We start from the raw sequence: 23,464 nt of genomic DNA on the forward strand, positions 1-23,464 counted from the left end.
AAGAGTTCTTTTAAAATTCAGACCGTCCAAAATATTTTTGAACAGTGAGATTTAACGCTGCTACGTGCTGCAGCCCTTGGCTTCCATCCAAAAGATGCAGATACGTACATATCATTTAATGTGAGAGAGAGAGAGAGAGAGAGAGAGAGAGAGAGAGAGAGAGAGATTGTTGGCTTTGCAGTGTTTATGCAGTGTAAATTATGGCAGAGAGAGAGAGAGTAATTGTTGGCTTTGCAGTGTAAATTATGGTGAAGGCAAACGACAGGACCACTCTATAGTCTCCTTGTGTTTGTCTACTAATAACAGTTATTCGAGCCTTTCTCTGCATTCCCTGAGAGTTGGACCACCCTAGCTTACAAATCTAGCCTTTAATTTTTTAGGCTCCTTGTAGGGTACAAACCCCAAGTTCATCTCTCTCTCTCTCTCTCTCTCTCTCTAGGCTACAACCGAAAGGGGGAAAGGTGGCAACAAAAGGCAGTGTGGTGTGGGGGAGGAACGCAGCTGCAGCCCATTAACTAAGTCTGTCTCTGCTGGGTAGCTATCCCTTCTTCCTAGCTTATAGTCTTCTAGTTATGTGTGAGTCGTGTGACCAATTCATATACATGTATTAACAATTCAGCAACCCATAAGACAAATAGAATATGCTTCGGGTATAAAATTTCCGAATACAACTTCGGACACAAATGCGTTGGGTCATTCAATGTGCGTAAGCGTCTAATCGTCTAATGTATATCCTGCGCAGTCCGGATGTGTCGGACGACTTCGAATATATTTTTTGCAGACTTATGTGTCCGAAAATCTATGTTTGTAGCATTGCTTGAAAGAAATATATAGTGAGGGAAATGGTTCGGAAACCAATCTAGTCAAATCATAACTGGCCTATATGTTAATGTTGTCAAAAGAGGCATTCCCTCCCCCTCTTACTTTTCCCAAGCAGCCAAAAGATTGCCATGATCTTTTCCTTTCGGCTGGGAGGAGGAGAGTTATTATGATATTATCACACCATCTTATAGTGATCATCACTAGTGCTAAAGGCCATTTTAATAAAGTCAAAATGCCTAATCTTACATGCGACATTTCTGTCCAAAATACAATAAAGAAATCACCTTCCCTGCAATCCACTTATTAAACAATTCGGGGGTGTGGTGCGGAGCAATTCTCGGTTCACCGTGATGATCTGAACCGTTCATCATAGAGAACTTAATATATTCGTCATCTCTTATATGGATCATCCACAAAAAAACTAATAAATTGATTTTGTACTTAGTGTCTGATGGAAGTAAATTTATTTGTATTGAAAAAATATGGATGGTCCAAAAATCAGGGCGTTCTTTTGTTCAACGACAAATGTGTTTGAATGATGCACTATTGATTGATTTAACTTTTGTAAGAGTAATCCACATACTGAGGTCTAAAAAACAAACAATTTGAATCATCGAAGTGAGACCGTAATGAGCCCCTCAAAACACACCACTCAATCCATACAACTGTGGTACAGAGAAGTCATTTTTATTCAATGAAAAATGTAAAACTTCAGCCCAATCACAAATCCATATTGGTAACCTATCAATGTTTCAATAATCAAAAAAAATTAAAAAAAAACCTGTCAATATTATATTGGACAAGGTTTCTGCATACATCAAAGAGATCAGTCGAGACGAAATCCCAATGCCCTCTTCATAATACGCATCATTCACTCGAAACGTCCCAAAGTAATAGGTATTGGAGATTCTTTGGATGGCATTGCAGGATTTGACAAATGCCAAACCAAGTACCAAATATGATCCTGAATTTGATATTTGCCAAATTTTAGCAGCCATTAGCCACCATGTTGAAAATTGATGAAATGGCAACCATAGGAAACAACAGAAGAACTCAGAATCAAGTAAAGATCGACAAACTCGCTGTTGAAATCAATCATTGAAGCCAACTAATAATCTGTAAAATTCAAAATGCTCTGGCACTTTAATCAGATCTACTTACATCAAATGAGAAATACATCGATGACTACATAATATTTTAGATACCTAGACTATTGAAATCGAACAAAACATCTTATTTGGGACACGATACATGGAGACACCTGGATAAAAAGCTCGTAAAAAGAATAATTAAGTTGATACATGGAATGACTGGTACAATAGCGTCAACTGACTCCGGGGAAAACCCAAACACTTGGTCCCCAGAATAAAAGGTTAACGATGTCAGTCTTCAACATCCTAGGGCTACAAAAATATAGGAACGAGTTACCTCGATGGCAACTCTACTCTTCTCTTTCCAAGCTTCTTGAACCAATGAAAGAGTTTGTGCGAGAAAGTAACATATCGTAGAGGTTATTAGCCGTTGGACGATCCATTGGATTATTTTGGGTGCATTTGTTGTATATATCAACGAGAAATCTCGTGGTCTCTAATTCCACCTCCGGTATCCGAGGTTCTGTGCTGGATTGAGCCATTGCAGGGTCATCTGGTGATCCCAAAGACTCCTCCAGTTTGTCTGTTAAAGGTGGCCGTTTCCCCATCTGCTTAAATTATAGAATATTATTACTAATAGTGCAACAATATGGGTTCAGTTTTTCAAGAATATCAAAATACTATAAAAGAAAATTCCAAATAGATCCCCGGGGGGGGGGGGGGGGGGGGGTCAACCCCATCATGTTTTTTGCTCAAGAAAAAAACCTCATGTCTCACGCCCCTGCCTGAGAGATATGAAACACAAAAAAATCCATAAAAGTAGTTCTTTCTCCTTTCCACACAAGCTCTTTCCCTCTCTTTCTTACTGTTCTCCCTCTTTCACACACGCTCCACCATCACCGGACAGTATCACCCCATCACCAGCTGCTCAATTATAGTGTCACTAACCTACTAGCCGATGTTGTGAAAACCATGTGACCATGGACGTAGGCAATCTTACTGAACCCTGTAAACCAGCTGTCCAGTTCTTTTCTGTTGGTGATTGATTTTATTCCTCGTGATGTTTTGTGCGTGTGCTTGGGTCGTAGCCCAACATGCCCAATCTGCTATCTATTTTCTCCTATCTGCCCTCATTCCAACCCGACTATATGCATATATTATATGCTCAATTGACTACATATACAACACATCCCCCACTGGAATACTACAAATACAAAACACACGCAAACACATCAAATTTCAGCACTCCGTATAAAACCCACCACGACCAGATAGGGTGTACAGAGTTCCGAGTCTTCCGAGCAAAATTCTACACTTTTTAAACCCAGCACCATCGAAGTGTGCACCATCACCCTTCATCCCCCCATCACAGCTCCAATCTCGACCACCAAACCACATTACCCAACTCAGAGCACTTGATTGACAACCACCGAAACTCCATCCAAAATCACCATCCCCGTCACCAGGGCCACCGAAGGCATCCACTCACCTTCCATCCCAGAAAACACAAACCTTACCCCACTAACCAACACCAACATACGAAAGTCACAATCATTTGAGAGAGATAGAGAGAGAGAGAGAGAGAGAGGCACCTGTAAAAGATCATGAATTTGTGATTCTGACAACCCTGAATACGGGACTTGCAAAGTTAATAACTCCAATAACAAGCACCCAAACGACCAAATATCCACTTCCTGCAGCCAAAGAAACAAAGAAAAGCTTGAGTGCCAAACATTCCAAGACATTCTGGCGAGTCACAATGACTATTATGTTGTATGTCCAAACCCTCACTTAACATTTCATGACGCAAGGACTTACAGCAACAAACAACAAACATAACAAAATCCAAAAGTAACGTGTTTATGCAGCGGTAGAGGAAGAAACTCACCAGCCCATACATGTCAGGCTTAATCATTGCTCGAAATACCTCAGGAGCCATCCAACGAGGTGTTCCAACACAAACATTTGGTGGAGGTACTCCTACATGTGCAATACAGCATGAATGCAAGGAAGAACGAAGGGGGACTGCTCTATCAAAATCACAAAGCTTCACAACTGGCGTTCCATCAGGCCTCCTCCTATCCAGATCAATCAAAATGTTTTCGCTCTTTATGTCGCGATGAATAATGTGTTTGGAATGCAGCTCTACTAAGGCACATGCGACATCTCTAGCAATATGCAATGCCAGATCCACGCGGACGTGCTTCTCACCAGCTCTAGACAGCTTCTCTACATAATTCTGGAACGTAAAAGGCAGGAATTGTTAGGAGAAAAGAAATCGAAAGCCAAGTGAACTATCTTGCCGGGAAAAGAAAGGCAACTGAGGATTATACATGATTTGAGAATAGAAATCACAGCTTCCCTTGGTCCTTGCTTCTGGTGTGGTTCTTAAATGAATTATCATATCCACACTAAAGGTGAACCAACTGAAGGTAAATTAGAATTAAAAATTAATCACGAAAAATCACCTTTAAGGAACCCCCTTTTATGTACTCCATCACGATAGCAGACTGCAATATCCGCTGCTCTGAATCTCCATCTAACGATTGAACCCACTTGGTAGATATCTGATGACCATACATTTCAACAATGCAGGAGTGCTTGTTCAAAGCACGTAAAATCCTCACCTCCCCTAAACAACTGTACTCGAAATTCCTAATTGCATCTGCAGAAATCCCACCAGTTTCTAGAGTACGCACCTGCAGCATTGAACTAGTTAGAAACATGCCCCACACACCCACATATAGAATGGATGGCATCAAGAATGAATATTGGCACACCCTGTAACAAGTACACTTCCATTTCGACACCAAGATGCAGGTAACACTGTGAAAGATAGAGACGATAAGCACATGCAAATACAACAGTTATCTCAAACTAAACGCCATATAAGTAATAGTTATAATTAGAATAGAATTTGTCTTGAAAACACTGAATTGTATCTCAAGAAAGAAGCAGGAAAAATAGCAAAATACAGTGAGAATTAGCAACGCACACCTTTGCTATTGCCTCAATTGATCCAAAGTCACACCGGAAGAGAGTACTAGAAGATGCCTTTTCTATTTCATCGCATGCAGACAGAGAAGGAAAGGAACAAATTGGTCCAGCAATGCTATCTGTCACATTAGGAACATTAATCCAGCTCAGAGGAATGTACCTGAAACAGAAAACTTCCCTATCAGAAACTACAGCTAAAGCACATCACCTCTCCAGTAAGCAGGAAGATGTGATTATCCAAGGGGAGGACAGATCACAGCAGATATAATATATTCATATTCTCAAATCCCCCTCTTCCCTTCCCTCGGGAAAAGAAAGAAAAAAAGAAAACAGAAACGGCCCCGCATAACATGATCAAGCACAAGAAGAATGCAAGTCGTTCACATATTTTCAAATGGTACACAAATTAATAAGGAGACAAACAAGAAAACTAAACTGAAAAATAGTAAAAGCATCTACCTGCAAAAATATTCGGGATCTGTTTCCTCCCTTATATCATGTGGATGGCAGGCATCAACTATCATGCGAACCCATTCATCATCCCTCTTGACAATAATGATATTCCATGCATGTGGTGAGAAATCAAAATAGCCCCGAACAAGTTCACAAGGTACATGCGGCTCCATTCTGTCGCAAAGGTACTAGAGCAGAAGTGATAAGGTTAGATCAAGGGGAAAAAAATAAATAGCAAGGTAATAGAATACCTGTCTAAAACTATATATGAAACAAATAGCACAGTGAAAGAATCACCTTCATAAGCAACGCTCTATGTCTACATACGCCAAACTGGAGTGTCCCGATAGGAACCACAACGGATTTTTGCCTTGCTTTTGCAGAATGAAGAGATTTTTCACATAGATCAAGGAAAACAATATCTTCTACACTGTCTGAACTCTGTTTAGAGGGTTTTGTACTACTGTCAATGCTCCCAGTTGGGCAGGTACAGACAAAGGGCTTCCTATAGTTCGAACCGGACACAGCTTTTCTTGTTTTCACAATGAATCCACTTTTATCACTGCCCCCAAAGTGGTCAGATACAAAAAGAGCAAGCAGCGATGCAATTTGCAAGTCATCGATTGCAAACTGTTCTCTTTCTTTGGTTGTATCACTGCTCTGCTTGAAATGAAACATCAATGCCTGAGAACTCAGTGCAATGGCATCCAACTCTTCATCTTTCCTCCTGAAGAAAGCAACAATTACACAATCACCAAGATTTTAAAGAATCCAACCATGACAAGCATAGACATGTCTATTCCTACTCATTCTCTTTTCAGACACCAACCTAGAGACAAGATCTCCGGAAACGTTCAGAAATGCCTAAATACCTGCCCTGATTTCTTCTTATAATTTTTAAGTCAGACCTTAGCAGCAGAGAGCTCCTAAAATGGTGTCGCTCCCACCTTGGGAGCCCACTTTTGCGCTCCCAAAAGGAGCTTGATGGGAGCCCACTCCCATTGACATGGGAGCTTGCTCCTACGAAGATGGGAGCTTTGGTATGTCTTTGTATAGAATAACTGGAATTTCTCACTTGGTTTTATTAATTGGTCATGATATCTTGAAAAGAAAACCATATATTGTAACACTAGCCCATTTCTTAGACTTATGGTGGACTTAGCCCATATTTTTACTTCCTAAAATGATTTTACTTTTAAAGTGAATACTCTATGCTAAATTATTTTTATTTTATATGTACACGCTCCCAACCTTGTAAGCTTCTATCTTCCCCTGCTCCTCCCACTCCCACTCCCGTTTTGTGCAACTAAGAGTCAGACACGCTAGGAGAGGTTGGGAAAATGCTGAGGACACGTTAGGAGGTCAAATGCAATTCTTAGAAGTTGGACTAGAGTTTAAATCACATGGACGACCCATTTCATGAATACTTGAGTGGTTATTGATAAATATCACATAGCGGCAATATAAATACCATTTGCTTTTTTTATCCTTGTTTCATAGAACTATTTCTGACTTTTTCTATGTTCATAAGATACATCTACAACCTGAATATATTTTACAGCAACCAGTCAGTGTCCAAATTTTTCGATAACCGCCATGCCTGTGTCATGCTGTGTTGCTGCCGATGTCTGTATCCATGCTTATTAGATCCTGCCATCCCCAATCCCATAATGGTCGAAGGCAAGATCTAAATAAAAAATAAGCATGTACAGTACAAAGAATTACCTGTCTAAAAGAATAACTTCACGTGAGTCAAGATGCAGAGTTTGCTCATAACTCCTTAGTGGCATGAAGGGCCGATCTCGTCCTGCATCATAAAAGCCATCTGGTAGATGGTCATCAATGCTACAAAATGATGTGCTACTATATTTGGATGACAGATCTGAGTGATCATCTATTGGTCTCCGAGATTTGCTAGGTTTGGGATTATCAAGATCCCTATCGGAATGCCTTTTTGAGTTTGGAGTACTGTTGCATAATGCTGAAGATGAGCATTCATCCTGCAAGTGAGCACCATCAGATGTAGAATCTAGAGATGCATCACATTCTGTACGGTCATTTTCACCCTCTTTACATATTTCAACCGAGTTAACCAGGACACAGTCACAATAATCAATCTCATACTCATTTTTTGAACTGATGTCATCATCCTTAACACTAGCAAATTCACATGCAGTCTTTCCAGACTGTCCTTTATTGTCACTGTCAGGACCGGGAATGGCTGATGAATTTTCTGTGTGAGACTGAGGTGCAAGGACAGAATGTTTGCAAGGTTTGCATTTGGCAGCTGCTTTTTCTGTCGACAACTCCACATGATCTTCAACTTTCCACTTCCTACTATTGTTTAAACGTTCTTGGCGAGCTCTCTGTTGTAAATAGTACCGCCGCTTCCATCCCTTCCTAGACCTTCTTGCAGCAAAACAACGACTGCTTGTTGAGGATCCAGTTACATGGCTCGATGACGTAGCAGGGGAGCCTAAATTAGCACCAAAGATACAGTTAGTTGAAGCTGGTTCTATATAAAGCAGAAAGAAAGAAAGATAATAAAGAAAGAGAAGGAGAAAGAAGCAATTTAAAGGCCTCACCTTTTGGAGATATCTTGTCGTCAATTTCCTGTACACTATCTTCAAATACATCCATCTCAACAGCAGAACTAAATAATTCATCATTGGAAGTGTCTTTTCCATTTCCCTCCAAATTGCAGCTTATCCATGAAGGTATTTGACAATAACTGAGAAGCTTGTTGTACTATTAAGTATCAAGACACCAACAAACAGATAAGGCTAAAGATGGAGACAACGATGAATGGAAGGTAAGGCTAAATAAACAACTAAAACGCAGATTCATCAACATGAAGGGAGTGCAATTTAGTACACAAATAGCTTCAAGAAATGCAGGCATCAACTAAAATGGTAAAGTAAATGAAACTTCACCAGATTTGTGCGGGTAAATAAGAAAACCCAGCAGCTACCAACTCAGTAGCAGCCATGGGGGAAAGGGAAATTAGACTGGAGAAGGCAAAACCAATACTGGAATTTCGGAAGTAGAAATGCCACTTTACGAACAGAACCTTCAATATAGAAATTACCCACTTTACAATTGCATGAACATGAGAACAATATTAGCAAGGAACATAGGAACAAACCAAACTTCCAATGTGAATTCTGTACCATAAAGCCGAACACAGAAGGTAGGAGGACATCTATCAGTCAGGATTAAAGGCATAAATTGTACCATTAAATGACAAAAGCTGAGATACGGCTGTACCATCATATTACCAAAATTCTTGATGCTAAGCCCAAACAATCGGTACTCAATGAGTGAGTTGAGTAAAGCAAGAATAAAGGGGATCACAAGATATAAGCCATTCAAAAAGACCATGAATTCTCTGTATGGAACTCGAATTTTCAAACAAGACAACAACTTAAACCATCAAAATCCATTTGTGAGAATACTGGCAGTATGCAATTTTAAAAGGGACTGCTTGTCCCTTTCAAAAAAAAAAAAGGGACTGCTGTCGCATGCCTCGCATAATATTTCCTTGTTATGGTTGTTAGTATCTACCTGAAGATTCAGTTTCTGAAGGTTATGCATTGAGCCAAGTTTGAGACATTCCACGGAAGCCAACCTATTGTTTGACAGGTCCAAGATCTCCAATCTTTGCAAGGATGACAAACCAGACGGTATTTCCACCAACTTATTATTACCGACTTTCAATGATATCAATGAACTCAAATAAGTTATCTCAGTTGGCAGACTCCTTATCTTATTAAATGAAAGATCTAGAAACTCCAAGCTTTTAAGGCAGCCAATTTCGGGAGGAAGGTATCTGCAGGGAAAAAACAGAAAGAACATCACAACTTCCCCCAAGACCAATATATCAACCCCATATAGGATAGTAAAGATTCAAAAAGATGAAATAACATATATAACTACTCTTCAATTTGTTGGACTTGTATGGAATAACACTGGAAAGCTAAAGAGTAAGGACCTATAGAGAAGAAGCGCATTAAGATTCAAAAACATGAAATAACATATATAACAACTCTTCAAATATTTGTTTCCTCTTTCAGTCAAACCTATGCATGTTGTATAACGACCACCCAACATGCCTTACTAATCGACTGGCAGGTATCATCCAATGTCTGTGTTTCAACTAACTTCTAAATATTTAGTCAAAACTCTTGCACAATGGATCTAGAGGTCTTCATCTTACTACCAACTTAAAAAACAATCGATCAAGAGATATCCATGTACGACTGGGAGAACCAAATTAGTCAGAAAAATCTGCAATTGCTAGAGACCGCATTACTGATTTTCTATTCCAATTAGTACGTTACTAGTGTAACATGGGGATAACATCATGACATTGACATTACAATGTAACATGGACATAACTAGGTTGGTAAGGTATTAAATTCAAGGGCATGATAAAGCCAAGGTCTCACCGAAAGTAACTATATAGACTTCTCATTCCATAGTAGTATACTAGATTTTCCATAGTTTCACTTTCAATAAACTTAAAGTTACAGAGTTAAGTACGAGAAGCCCGAGACCTTTATTCTATATTACTATTACATAAAAATCTTAGCCACAAACCCTAGGCTCCGTACATTGCAACATTGAAACAGGGCGCAACTGATACAACTTGCAAGTAGTATACTACAACTTCAAGTTCATTCTGTCCTTCCATCACTTGTGTATCTTGGACAACGTCACAAATCACCTTAAAACCTCTCATGGACATAGACTCCTAACTCTCCAATCAATGATGTATCGAGTTACTTTTTTTAACACGAACATCAGGTTCACCATCACAGGTGAAGAAATGGCACAGAAAAATCTTCCAATATAAGTCCTTACATTTCACTCTCTTACAAAAAGCAGCTTATACAGTGATTATTTTCCAAACTTCCATTCTTTAGAGCCACTTTTAACCAGGGCGGCTCCAGGACTTCATTTCAACGGTGACAAAATCATACAGAAAATATCTGTAATACTAAACTCTATATAAAAAAATGTGTATATATTTTCTCATAAAGTTATCTGACCTAATTTATTTTCTTTTGTTGAGCTTTTTGGCTATGCACGAACAACCCAGTGCCAACAACAGTAAAAATAAATAAATTTATACATAAAAAGTAAAATATTTAATGCATTTTTTGAACACGGGGGTTTTCGCTTGAACCCCCTAATTTACTAGTAAAGCTACCCCTGCTTGTTGATATTCCTGCCTTGTTCTTTTAATCTTTTAGTAGCCACTAGATAGTTCAGTCCTCTTCTAACAAACGCCACTACTAAACATCTACAAAGTTGGTTTACCAACTGACAAGTAAGATAAGCTCCTATAAGAATTTTGGAATTTTGAATAAATATGCAATAGATTTACTTTTTACCCTTTGAGCTCATATGTCCAACTCGCCAATCTACTTCATACTCTCAGTGAAAAATAGAGTAATAAAGCAGACTAATTCTTTACGCCAAATGAAACTAAACAAGTGCAATGTAACATTGGAGTTCGGGCTTATTATGAGAAACTATGTTACATAGACTCTTCAAAACAAATCAAGCACATTGAGTTGCACAATTGAAACTGGATAAGGCTGTGTCGTGCGAGATGTGTCCAACACTATCTGTTGGACACTAGTACTACAAGTCTACAATTGTACTTATTGCCAACTGCTACAAAATGAGTAAACCACCAATTTTAAACTCTAGTTACAATGTTACATGAAATAAAAGGTATTTTCAGTTTTCACAAAGTGGATGAAATATGTAAACAAAGTATAATGCTTTTCGCTGGATCCATGAATGCTTCAAGTAGAGATTTAATGGGTCCAATCCGAATACATGCCCTCTACATTCCCTAAACAGCACCTGCACCCGCACCCATAAGGCTGCAGATGAACTGAGCTATTTGCAAGTAGCTTGAGGCCAGCACGTTATGGGTTCGGCTCGGCTCCTTAGTAAACGAGTTGAGCTCAACTCGATTTAGTTGAAACTCGGCTCGTTTCTTGCGGCTCGACTTGTTTAGTAAACAATTGAGCTCGAACACCCTGACACTAAACGAGCCAAGCTCGGGTTAGTTGTAACTCTCTCGTTTGTCACGGCTCGACTTGTTTACTAAACAAATTGAGCTCAAACACCTTGACACTAAATGAGCCGAGCTTGGGTTAGTTGTAACTCTGCTCGTATGTCGTGGCTCGACTTGTTTAGTAAACAAACGGAGCTTGAACACCTTGACACCAAACGAACTGAGCTCCAGCTCGGTTATTTGGTCTCAACCCGAGCTTGAACTACACTAGTTTCGACTGGTCCGAGCTCGAACACTTTACGGTTCGGCTCGTTTGAAGCCTGGCGGCACAGCCGCGAGCAGGTAAACAGTTTGACCCAATACCAAAAAAGCATCTAAACTACAACTTCGTTCCCTACATCATTGAGAAGCACAAGAGATACTAACAATAAAAATAACTAAAAAAAATCTAAATACCATCTATTTGTACCCTACTACATAATTGAGAAGCACAAGAGATAACTTAACAATAACCATAAGTAACCAATACCACTTTTACCTAATAGAGAAGTGACAAACAGAGAGCTTCGTCAAACACTTGAGCCCAGCGATCTCACTCAACAAAGGAAACGCCGACGGCCGCGGCGGCACCTTACAGAGCTCAAGCTCCTTCAAACCCCTCAACCTGCCCCAATCCAACCCGCCCACGCTCGGCGTAGCACTCACCTTCACCTGCAAGCACTCCAACTCAACCAAGTTCCTAAACTCCGCCGGAAACAAATTCACCTCGTTCCCGAAAAACTTCAGCGTCTTCAACCGGCCCAAACCCCCCATCCACTTCGGAATCAAGTTGAACACGTTCTTGTACACGTATAACCCCTCGATCGAGTCCTCTGACCCCTTCGGAACTGAAAAGTCGAGGTTTTTGCCGGAGACATCGAGGACGGCGCCGTGATTGGCGTGATCTTCGGCAGTCGAGTCGGGGTCGGAAAGTTCCGATTTTTCGGGGCTTTCGGAGACTTGTTTGGAGCGATCCTCGTCTGGGACTGGGTTTTGGTCCAAATTGGCGACCTTCATTTGATGCGATGAGGTAAATACGGAGATGGAGGGTAAAGAATTGATTTTTCCGGGGAGGATTTGAGGATTAGGGTTAGGGTTGAAGGGGGTTAGAGTGTGAGGTCAGTGGACAGAGACAACGAAGAGAATCAAGGGTATAATTAATTCGATACATGTGCGCTTGTGTATGTATATCTGGAGAGAGAGAGAATCGAAAGAGATTGCCAGGAGCGGGGGAGGGCGAGGAGAGAGAGGGCCGCTCCGTTTGATGAATTTCTAGAGAGAGAGAGAGAGAGAGGAACCCTATTGATGGAGGAAAGAGGAAGACACGTTGCAGAGGGGAATTGTAGGGTACGAAAGGTCAGAAGTAACCTTGGGTTGACCAGGAATGAGTTATGTACGAAATGGTAATTTTGTCATTTAGGAAGTTGAGGTGGGATTTGATTTGACCATTTTAGACAAAGCGAGGACACGTGTATAGGGTTCGGGTTAACGTTTTGTGGCGTATTGTTATCACTAGTGTTAACCCGTGCCTACGGCACTACGCATTCCAATTGGAAGAGGAAGGCAGTTGTATGATTTAGGTGAAAACCATGAGCACTTAACCGGGAAGTGAAAGAATGCACTACAGCCTTTGGATCAAATTCTCCATACCCTTCTGTTTTATAATAGAGATAATTTGTGCCTTGTTCTCTTTACTTTTTGAAAAGAATTTTTTAAAAAACTCCTTTAGATTCTTCTTACTTCCAACATTTCTCTCTCTATCTCTCTCCACTTATTTTATTTTATTTTGATCCGATCTCTCTCCACTTATTACCCCTACTATTTTTCAAAAAACTTTTCAAAATACTTCACAAACCAAATACAGCATTGATAATTTGGTCCAGCTCGTGGGAAAATTACATTAACCCCCCTTTAACTACCACCTGGCCACACATTGCCCCCTTTAACTACAAAATTCAACACTTAACCCCCTTAAACTACCAATCGTTGAAATTGACCGGATGCCATTAACAGAAGTCCTAAAATTACCTTACTACCCCTTTTCTTTTGGGTATATATACATACATATATATCTCTAATTTCACAAATCAAGCTGGTAAATAAAAGAAAAAAAATTCACAAATCAAAAACTTCCAAAAATGATAGAAAACCACTGAGAGGAAGAATCCCCCACAATGGGCTCCCTCCCCGACCCCTCCGCCGAGTTCAACTCGCCGAACTCGTCGACTAACCCACCCCGGTCCACAAAGAATTCATCGGCCCCTTCACCTGGCACAAGCAAACATAATCCTCAAATCCCACTTCTTTTCCACAAAGAAAATTCAAAACCACCTTCACCGACTGCGCCACCATCCAAGCAAACAGCCCCGAAACAAACATCGCGTTCGTAGCCAGCGTCGCCATGAATGGACTCAATCAGACCCTCACAGTCACCGTCAAGCTCAATAGCGTCGTCCCAAACCCTTTGTTTTACAAGTACTCGGAATCTGAACCTTGCAAAGTTGAGACCCATTTCTTGGTCAAATTGGAAAAGTTCCAAACGGTCCTGATATTCTCCCCGCTATCAAGCACCGTCGTAGCGAGCAGGGACATCGATCGACAACTGGTCGGGTGGGGGGCCGCTAGATCTGACTGCCGCCATGCCGCGGGACCATCACCGACGGCGACGGGGAGTTCGAACTCGACTCCGAAGTCAGCCGGCGCATTCTAGCAACCAACAAGTAAATCAGCTACGACGCGCTCTCGCTGAACACCATCCCTTGCTCCCGCCGCGGCGCCTCCTACTACAACTGCCGAGCTGGCGCACAGGCCAATCCGTACTCCCATGGGTGCAGTACCATTGCTCACTGCACAGAGAGAGAGAGAGAGAGAGAGAGAGAGAGAGAGAGAGAGAGAGAGAGAGAGAGAGAGAGAGAGACTGCAGTAGCAGTTCAAAAAGAGAGAGAGAGAGAGAGAGCTTTACTAGGTTTTTCATATAAAAGGGGAAATGAGGGCAAAGTAGGCTAATTTTTTAGTTCCGTCCAAATACTTAACAGATTGCAACTGTAGGCCTCACAATTTCAACAATTGGTAGTTTAAGGCGGTTAAGTGTTGAATTTTGTAGTTAAAGGGGGCAATGTGTGGCCGGGTGGTAGTTAAAGGGGGGTTAATGTAATTTCCCCTTAACGTTGTTGCACGCCGCACTGCGTGACAGTTGACAGTAAAAAAGCGACACATACACACACAGAGGAAAAGATATATTTTTCTTTAAAAAGGCGGTAATAATATTAAAACTATTTTTTGCTAGTGCTAAAATTTTAGTACATAAAAAATCTTATACACTGCACATGTTACAAGTCTTTTGTGCACTAGAGTTTTGGCACCAACAGAAATAATTTTAGCATTATCATTTCCCTTTAAAAAAGAGAGGAAATTTAAATTTTTTTAAACAGTCCTAAAAAAAAAATCAGGTACACCGGAGATTGATAAATACTTGATCGATTCTATATCCAATTATCTGTCAGCAAATAAGGCGTAGCATCGATCAAGCATTTACCGATATCCGACGGAACTGATTTTTTACAAGAATACTTTAAAAAATGTTTTAAAAAAGTGAGCGGCTCCAATCTTTTGTGTGAGATCCCTAAGTGGGTGTACCCATAGTTTTATTGCAAGTTATCATATGCACCCTAAAAACGGAGTGAATAGTGCAAATAATGAATCGTGGGTTCGAAATTAGAAATGTTATCACTAATGATCACTATGATAATGGCCCACACAATGCACATGTAGCAGCAAGATAACCCAGTTGAATGATGACTCACACAATGCACATGGATCATTGTATGGATCATTACTGATAGCATTTCTCGGTTCGAAAATCATTGTCCTATTTTATTTTTATTTTTATTTTTTATGCTGATTATAAATACCCTTTGCGAGAGAGTGATTGTTCAGTGCTCTTTGAGCACTACCATGTGGAGCTCCACCACACATTTGTTTATGAGCCACCGAATTTGGTAGCTTCCACACAAATATACGGTGTCAAAAGCTACGGTGGTGCTTCACAACAAAGTAATAAGTTTCCCTTGGAGGAGGTTTTTGAGCATTCATTTTTGTGGACTGTGTAGTAGAATTTGCATATTTTTAGGGTCATTATTCGTCAATTTTGATAAATCAAATTGTACGGTGCAGACTGTTGGGAAGCCTCCTCCATGGCTTACCATTAGTTTTTATTGTTAATATTTATTTCCCCTAAGTAGTTCTTAATTTAGAAATGCAAAAGAAAAACTACAATCAGAATATGTAATGCTTAATGGTAATTGGAATTTGAAACAATGTGTTTACTAGTCATGATCGAGAAATGCAAAATGCATAAACAAAAATGATCGGATTTAATCAGGACATGAAATAGGAAGACACGAAGAGTGAGAAAGATTGAAAGTGAAAGCATTGTGATCTCTATCGCTTTCTTTGCCGCGGACAGGGGCGGCTCCAAGAACTCTCGTCAGCGGTGACATTTTATAGCTTGATTTTAACTTAAAAACATTCTAGTGTTTGCTTTCGTCTTCTCCCCTCATTTTCGCAAGTTAGTTTGTTTTTCTTCTTGTACTAATAAATGGAGTAGCATTTTGTTTCTTCTACTCCCCTTCGTTGATTTTTTCGCTACAACAGTTTCGACCAGAATAGTTCTCTACCTGCATTTTAGCACAAGTTCTAACAAGTCATTAGAGGAATAAAAGAAGGTTGCATTCTCATCCTATTCGTCGCTCGCTTTGAAATCGGATACTCCCGCCACATAAAAATCCTACCCCGGCAGAGAAAGGATAAGTTCCTCCAATGGCAGCAAGGTCGCGTCTTTGTTCCATATACCAACTGTTGTTGAGTCGCTAGGTCAATCTGCTTCATGGAGAGTCGAACCACAATTACAAACCCATGTTAATTCCTGTCACGACCCCAGCAAAGAAAGGATAAGTTCCTCCAATGGCAGCAAATTCGCGTTTTTGTAACATATCCAGTTGAATCACTCAGTCAATCTGCTTCACGAAGTTTTTGAACCACAATTAAAATCCTAGGATAATTCCTACCTCCACCCCTGCAAACACAGAATAAGTTCCTCCAATGCAGCAAAGTCGTTTTTGTAACACATCCCAATCATTGAATCACTTGGTCAATCTGCTTCATGCATGGAAATTTAAACCGCAATATAGCGGACACATGTCGTGATGCAGCAACAAATTCTATTTTCTGGTTAGGGATTCGGCAGGCTATTGAAGTGCACTTTTCCAAGCTCTTGCCAAACCAATAAAAAACCTGAGGCTGGCTAGGGAAATTACAAGCCATTGCAGTATGCCAAAGTTTCCACTTGCAGCTAAAACTGTGTCAGCAACATTCTACCAAACTACCCTACCAGATTTGAGAAGCCCTTGCCAATCTTCTACAGGGCAACCGACTTGGTTACAACTTACAAGATCAGAGGCCGAACAAACTAGGAAAGCCTTAATTTTGCTTTCCGTTCCAACTGACATGCATATATATTCTAGTGCATATATCATGGAAGAAGCCATTGGCAAAGCTACGCCCCAGGCAAAAAGACCAGCGCATCAAAGTAACAGTTAACCAATGTACAGAGAGCCTCTATGCAAAAGTGAGATTATTCCATTTAATAGAAACTGAAACAGTAAGCAACACCGGTAGCTTAGTTTGCATAGTACTTCCTAGCACCATCAAGTTTTGTAACCATTAAAGCGGCGATCATCTAGAGGGAAACATGAAAGACAATAGGGTAAACGAGGGCAGGTACATGGAAAGCTAAGTAATAGTAATAACAACCGCCTTCCATAAAGGAAATGGGGTTATGAGCTTTAGTAGTTTTGGGACCAGTTTGCAGCACTCCCAACTCTAGGCATTCCAGTTTCCTTGCGAGACTCTGCGTCCACCTTAAAAGTTGCACCGCACACCTGGCCTGAACTGTCAACCCTCGGCACTGGCTTCAACTCATTAAGGGGGTGCTCGAAACTCCTCAAGCCACCAGAGGTTGTAAAGAAACAGCCTGAGGAAAAGAATAAAATAAATCTACTCGCGATATAAATAAATGTCACCTAGAGAACACATAGTCATAACTCCCACTGAAATTGGCGCTGACAAACAGAATATACAAAAAAAATGAAAAAAAGGGTCAACCCAGTTTTGATCAGAATTGCTTTGATGCAGATGAAAGAAAAACACAATAACTGAGCCGTAAACCAAAATCACTCAAGAAATGAGTAGGTTGTAAAGAGGAAAAGAATGGAAGTACATGGGGAAATGTCCACATATACCTATATGCACTGTCCAAGAGCTTCAGTTCAAAGCTCATTACAGAGGTTACAGGCGAATTCTTGTGTCATTCCCCTGTTGTTTTAGGCTGCGTTTGGATGAAAAAGGATGATTTGTCAATGGCAAAGAAAATGCAAGGGATTTTGCTTGCCAACCTGAGGGTATGTTTCCTTCTCTTTTTCTATGCCCTCAAAAAATCTCTCCAAATTCCTTGATCCAATGACAACATAATGGGATTCACATGAACCTAGAAATGCTACTATAGTACTATGGAAACTCCCCATGAATCTCTGCCGCATAGAAAAGTCAATTCTTGGCAAAGGCCATTTGATATGAATTTGTCTATACCTTTCGGGAATGGTGCAAAGGATTTGCCACAGCCCTTCTTCACAATATCTACATCATCTGAAAACACAAGATGCTCTTCAGAATCGGTTCCCCAGAAGAAGGGAACACTCCCATCAGCATCCTGCATTAGATGAAGAAAGAAATGTTAATCGCTAGTTTTATCAACAAGTTCAGAAGAAAATGAAACAGTGGCTGAGAGATTAACTTACTGCAGCTACAAAAGTAGTTTTTGAAGAGCTGTCATACAGAATAAATGCAAACTTCCCATGAAAATCTCTCAGGACCTGATCCGCAGGATATGGACCTCTATCTCTTAGAGTTCTATAAGCTTCTATGACTATGATCACTTCATTAGCTGTCTTGTTTAAGCCATATTGCTGCTTAAGATGTGCGACATTCTCAATGTGGCCTTGGAATAAGCAGAATATGTCATCGACGACAGCAAACAACCTGATAGAGGAGATTGATAAAATTGTTAGCAAAGCTGGCAACATAAAAGTGATGCTTATTACAAGACCTTGTGATATCCAATAAATTTGAGGAGACATATTTTCTTGTTAAATCTTGACAATGGAGAGGTGGAATTTCAAGTAATCTTCACCATAAAAGATTATAACAATCTAGCAGTCCCATGTAAAAGTAAAACAGATCTTTTTTCCCATTCCGATCTACAAACAAAAAACCAATTCCAATAGGATCATGGTATATCACTATATCGTGCAAAATGGAAATTGGAACTTGAACTTAGAATATGGACCATTAATTTCTACTCTCCTAGAGAGTGCATACATTACTATGGCAATATCTCCACCATGCTATAGAGAATAGTGGATGAATAATTTCAATGTGATGAACATTGAAAGGTCCCCCCAGAAAACAGCGGAAATTAACTAATAAAAATGACATCAATTGAACCCAACACAGATTTTTCCCCCTACCCAAATAGCAACTTTGTCTTTTTTGTAACCAGTGACACATGACAAAAAAGACCACCAGAACATTCGAATCTGCATTGTATTCTTCCCCGAAAAAGCCCTGCTCCTTAAAGGGTCCCTCTCTGACAAGGAAGTGAAATAATCTCAACTTTACGACAAATCCAATCTGATAATTGTTCTCCGCTAGGCACCGACTAAGAGGATGTTGGGGCTCTATATACACCTTTGGTGCCACTACTCAAGTAAAGGGCTCATGCTGCAGTAATCATTCTTATGGCACAACCCGACGATTGATCCCACAAACACTTAAGAAGAAAGGAAGAAACAAACTAAAGGCAACATATTGATAAATCACCATTCAAAATATGGAGAAACCTTTTCATCTAAACATCAAGAAATGAACAAACAGTGCTATTGGGTACTTGAAGTCAAACACTCATAACTCAACAACTAGACTTCCCACAAAAAGTACTCACACTGCATAAAAAATGTGCAACTTTTCGGATAAAAAAGTAAATAACTTCTGCACTTAATCTTTTAAATTTCTTACACTAAATTAAAGAAATTTAAAAGATTACGTACAATAATACTTTATTTATTTATTTATCTGAAACTTGCACGATGTTTTCGTAGTGGACTATTTCGAGGGGCACGGAGGGAGTATCAACTAGACTTCCCACAAAATTTACTTACTCAGTCCCGAAAAGATAATCCACTGCAGAAAAAACGTTCAATTTTCGGATCAAGAAATAAATAACTTCTGTACATAATCTTTTGGATTTCTTACACTAAATTAAAGAATTTTAAAAGATTATTACGAACAATAGTACATTATTTATACGAAAATTGTACGGTGTTTTCGTAGTGGATATTTTGCAGGGAGGTCAACAAGATCTACAATCACCCATATCCACATGATAACAATAACGCAAATACTTGTACATCAATTCTAGAATATACCCAGATCAGATCAAGAGGAAAAAACTGAAAAGAAAAAAAAAACCCAGATCAAGAGAATGGGAATTGAACCTTGGGAGGAGAGGGCTCTGTTTGTCCATGGAGTAGGCTATGAGGCCCGATGAACCCAAATCGACAGTGACCGAACCAGAGTGTACGGACGAGAAGTGTTGGGTCAGAAACCCATCTCTCAGCGCAGAGACTGAGTCCGAGTGCGGACTCTGTAGAGCCTCTGGGCACTTGGCCACCGATTTGTCCAACACTGCCAGCATTTTTCCGTTTGGTCTGTTTGCTGATGACAAGGAAATCAGAAGAAAAGAGAGATTGATGGTTCTGCAAATTCACAAACACAAGGGGGGAGAGAGAGAGAAGGATCCAATCCAAGGTGTTGTATATATACACTATACAGACAGATGTTGCATATAGATTTATTGAGGCAGGGACTTTGATTCCCGAGATTGCCCTTGTTTCTTGCACGAGGGTAAAGATCTGATGCTGTACACACCCATCAACATTATCTTCATTAGGAGTAATTAACATGACGGTGCCTCAAATTCTTATCCACCACATATTTATCTGGCTCCATACACACATTATCTTAGAGATCATAAAATATGTGGTGGAAAAAGAGTCTATGACATCACGTGACGGTGCCACAGGGATATTGAATAATTTTTTCTGCATTGGGCATATGAATTATCCGTTTTGATTTACTAATAATGGAAATACAAATAATAGAGATCAATTTGAGATATTAACAATATACTCCTACTAAACATCTTTAGGGTTTGGTGGAACCAACATTTTTATTTTGTATTTTTTAAGGTTTTATATTATTGATTTTTCTATAATGCTAATAAAATAAATTTCTATTGCACATGGCCATTACAAAAATATAAATATATATGTTACGAATATCAATACACCTTATTCACATTTTTTTTCCTTTTCTACTTATTTTATATATTGGCTTTAATCGTGATTCTTAAAGGAAAATTGTTTGTTATTCTTCACGGGCTTTTAGACTAAACAATCTCAAATTAAAAAGTATTACTAGATTTTTACTCAAAAACATTGAAGACAAAAAAAAAAAAGATCATTTAGAAACTTTCATTTCATTCTTATCCAATTAGAAGATCTTCCTCAATTCATGTGTTTATCGCTTCGGTCCGTTCTTCACACAAAAAAAAATTCGACAAAGCGAAAAGAAAGATTAGAAAGCAAGTAGAATTATGAAAATGAAGAAGAAAAAAAGAAGAAGAGGGGGATGAAGAATTATAAAAAGAACAAAATTATTATACAACTACATTGATGCAATCGATGACAATTTTAGTACTCCTATCACGGGATTACAAATGATCTTTGACCAGCGTTGTCAATCCAAGTCCTAGGGCTGTTTTAGTAATTTCAGCACAACAGTACAGAGCACCCAAAATGTTGAGTAGTACTATTAGATCTAGAACCTTACACACCTCGGATCAAGCACCCTACATACCTCGAATGTCGTTGATTCTCAAGTTGGGCCTCTCTCTTTTTTTTAAAATTTTTTTGAACCGCTCAAATCGACTGTTCGGTGACTCGAGACGGCCCGACGCGAGTGTCCCTGCGATTTTCCTAACACCCACTGTCGGTACGTATATTTTTTCGTTTATAAAAAAGGTTGGAGTAACGTGGTTGGATCTTATCCGAAAACATGATTGCGTGGCACTGAGCGTTACTCCGTATTTTAGAGTTAGTGAAATTAAATATTTCGCGGAAATTCAGACACGCGCTGCTTTTGGTCAACGATTTCCGACGGTTCACGTGTCATCCGTGTCATTATCAACTCTCTCCTAAGGCTGCCAACAAGTCGAGTCGAGCCAAACTTTACAGTGTTAAAGCTTATTTATTAAGTTTTTAACGAACTCAAGCTCGAGTTCAGTGAAAACTTAATGAGTCGAGTTCGAGCTGAGCTGGCCCAACTTGTTCGGCTCGACTCGATCTCGAACTTGTTTACGAGCCTCAACGGACCAAAGCAAATTGTATATATATCATCGCATAGGCCTAATACAACCAAAAATATTTTGATTGTGAAAGTATATATCTTTCATTTTCCTATGAAGCCGGGTGTACTGATGTGCGTGTGCTCTCGCCTCTCTTGATTGACTGGAAAGTGAAAACAGAAATAACAAATTATGAAATGGTAATAAAAATCATAAACTTAAGTATATATACTCGGCTCGTTTACAAAACGAGCTGAAAAAATTGGCTCAAGCTTATTCGTTTAACTTTCGAACTGAACTTGAACGAGCCATTAACAAGCCGAGCTGCGAAAGTGGCTTGGTTTGTTTGCAACCCTATTCTCTCCCTCTTTACCTTTTTTTTTGTTTTTGTCTGGAAGATTCCGCTTCCGATCAGGATCTGCCGCACCTTGTCGTTGGTTGGGTAGCCCCAAGCCAAAACTACAGTAAGGCCCATAAAACTGATAAACCATGTTCGAAAAAGCCAGGGACACCGACGGTGGCCTTACCGATTTTGCATCGACAGTCACGTGGGATCTATTTAGGATTCCACACAAAAATTCGAGTCGTTCAATAATTAAAAAAAAAAAACTCGAGTAAACTTGTGAAAAATCAGCTCAACCGACATGTGTAAGTCTTTGATCCAATTTTCTTATTTTTCATTCAAATTTTAGAATCCTATAATCTGAACGAAAAGTGAAAAGATTAAATCGAACACATACACATACCGGATTGAGTTCATTTTTTACAAGCCCACTCATTTAAAAAAAATAAAAATTATTTAACAGCTCGAATTTTTTATATGGGACCTAGAGTACGCTCGTGTCGCCGTTGGTGTAGAATCTGTAAGGCCACCAATGGCTGTAGAAGGACTCTCAACAATATTACCGTACTTTTTTTCCCTGACAGTAGGGGCATCTGGGCTAACGTGTACCTCGACTAAACTATTCCCCCTCCCCAATATTACGTTATTATTCCTAACTTATCACATGCTTGATTCATCCCATATTCACTTTGTGTGAGACGCACACCGGATCTATTTTAATGATCAGACCTGATTCATTTTTAGAGAGATTGATTTTTAAACAATCAGAGCCAAAAATTCGATGAATTGAACATCAAAAGGTGCTTGATCAATATAAGCCTCACACAAAGTGGATGAAGTATGAACACATGCTATGCCAGTAGTTCATGTCATGCAGTCAAATACAGCATAACAATGGTTGACAGTTTTTAACAAGACCAGTAAACCTATTGAATCATTCCCAAGTTTCTGTCAAAACAAGGGCAACCAAATTCTATTCCAGTGGACAAAAGTTTCTCAATCTTCCACAAAATCTGACCAATTGCAAATTAATCTGTCTGGATATCTCTAGAGATCATATATGCAGGTTTGCTTCAAAAAATTCCAACTTTTTTTCTTTTTACCAACACTGAAGGTGCATTGTTCACATCATTAGAACCAGCAAGTAAGGTCTATGAAACCCATCA

General features: G+C 39.6%; 2 protein-coding genes across 2 annotated transcripts; both read right to left on the reverse strand.

The window, feature by feature from the left end:
* Positions 1-1,886: 1,886 nt before the first annotated feature.
* Positions 1,887-12,742, reverse strand: LOC131324233 (uncharacterized). Its single transcript, XM_058356120.1, has 11 exons — positions 11,936-12,742; positions 8,928-9,192; positions 7,949-8,111; positions 7,089-7,839; positions 5,661-6,090; positions 5,370-5,551; positions 4,911-5,070; positions 4,382-4,612; positions 3,802-4,152; positions 3,506-3,607; positions 1,887-2,521 (listed from the first exon to the last, which is right to left on the reverse strand). The coding sequence occupies exons 1-11, from the start codon at positions 12,451-12,453 to the stop codon at positions 2,264-2,266; spliced, it is 3,411 nt and encodes a 1,136-aa protein (XP_058212103.1). The 5' UTR covers positions 12,454-12,742; the 3' UTR covers positions 1,887-2,263.
* Positions 12,743-17,053: 4,311 nt separating this feature from the next.
* Positions 17,054-20,538, reverse strand: LOC131324234 (stem-specific protein TSJT1-like). Its single transcript, XM_058356121.1, has 4 exons — positions 20,046-20,538; positions 18,291-18,531; positions 18,082-18,202; positions 17,054-17,467 (listed from the first exon to the last, which is right to left on the reverse strand). Exons 1-4 carry the CDS (start codon positions 20,243-20,245, stop codon positions 17,280-17,282), a joined length of 750 nt encoding a protein of 249 aa, XP_058212104.1. The 5' UTR covers positions 20,246-20,538; the 3' UTR covers positions 17,054-17,279.
* Between the last annotated feature and the right edge of the window lie 2,926 nt (positions 20,539-23,464).

The sequence above is a fragment of the Rhododendron vialii genome, chromosome 4a (assembly GCF_030253575.1).
Source record: "Rhododendron vialii isolate Sample 1 chromosome 4a, ASM3025357v1".
NCBI lineage: Eukaryota > Viridiplantae > Streptophyta > Magnoliopsida > Ericales > Ericaceae > Rhododendron > Rhododendron vialii.

Excerpts from the sequence above, each read along its gene's own strand:
- LOC131324233 (XM_058356120.1), bottom strand. The coding sequence starts at position 12,453 with ATGAAGGTCGCCAATTTGGACCAAAACCCAGTCCCAGACGAGGATCGC. Across the intron at positions 5,071-5,369 it reads GATCCCGAATATTTTTGCAG|GTACATTCCTCTGAGCTGGA; the intron begins GTAGATGCTTTT and ends TTTCTGTTTCAG. Across the intron at positions 4,613-4,910 it reads CAATTGAGGCAATAGCAAAG|GTGCGTACTCTAGAAACTGG; the intron begins GTGTGCGTTGCT and ends TCAATGCTGCAG.
- LOC131324234 (XM_058356121.1), bottom strand. The coding sequence starts at position 20,245 with ATGCTGGCAGTGTTGGACAAATCGGTGGCCAAGTGCCCAGAGGCTCTA. Across the intron at positions 18,532-20,045 it reads CAGAGCCCTCTCCTCCCAAG|GTTGTTTGCTGTCGTCGATG; the intron begins GTTCAATTCCCA and ends CTCCTCTATCAG. Across the intron at positions 18,203-18,290 it reads AAACTACTTTTGTAGCTGCA|GATGCTGATGGGAGTGTTCC; the intron begins GTAAGTTAATCT and ends CATCTAATGCAG.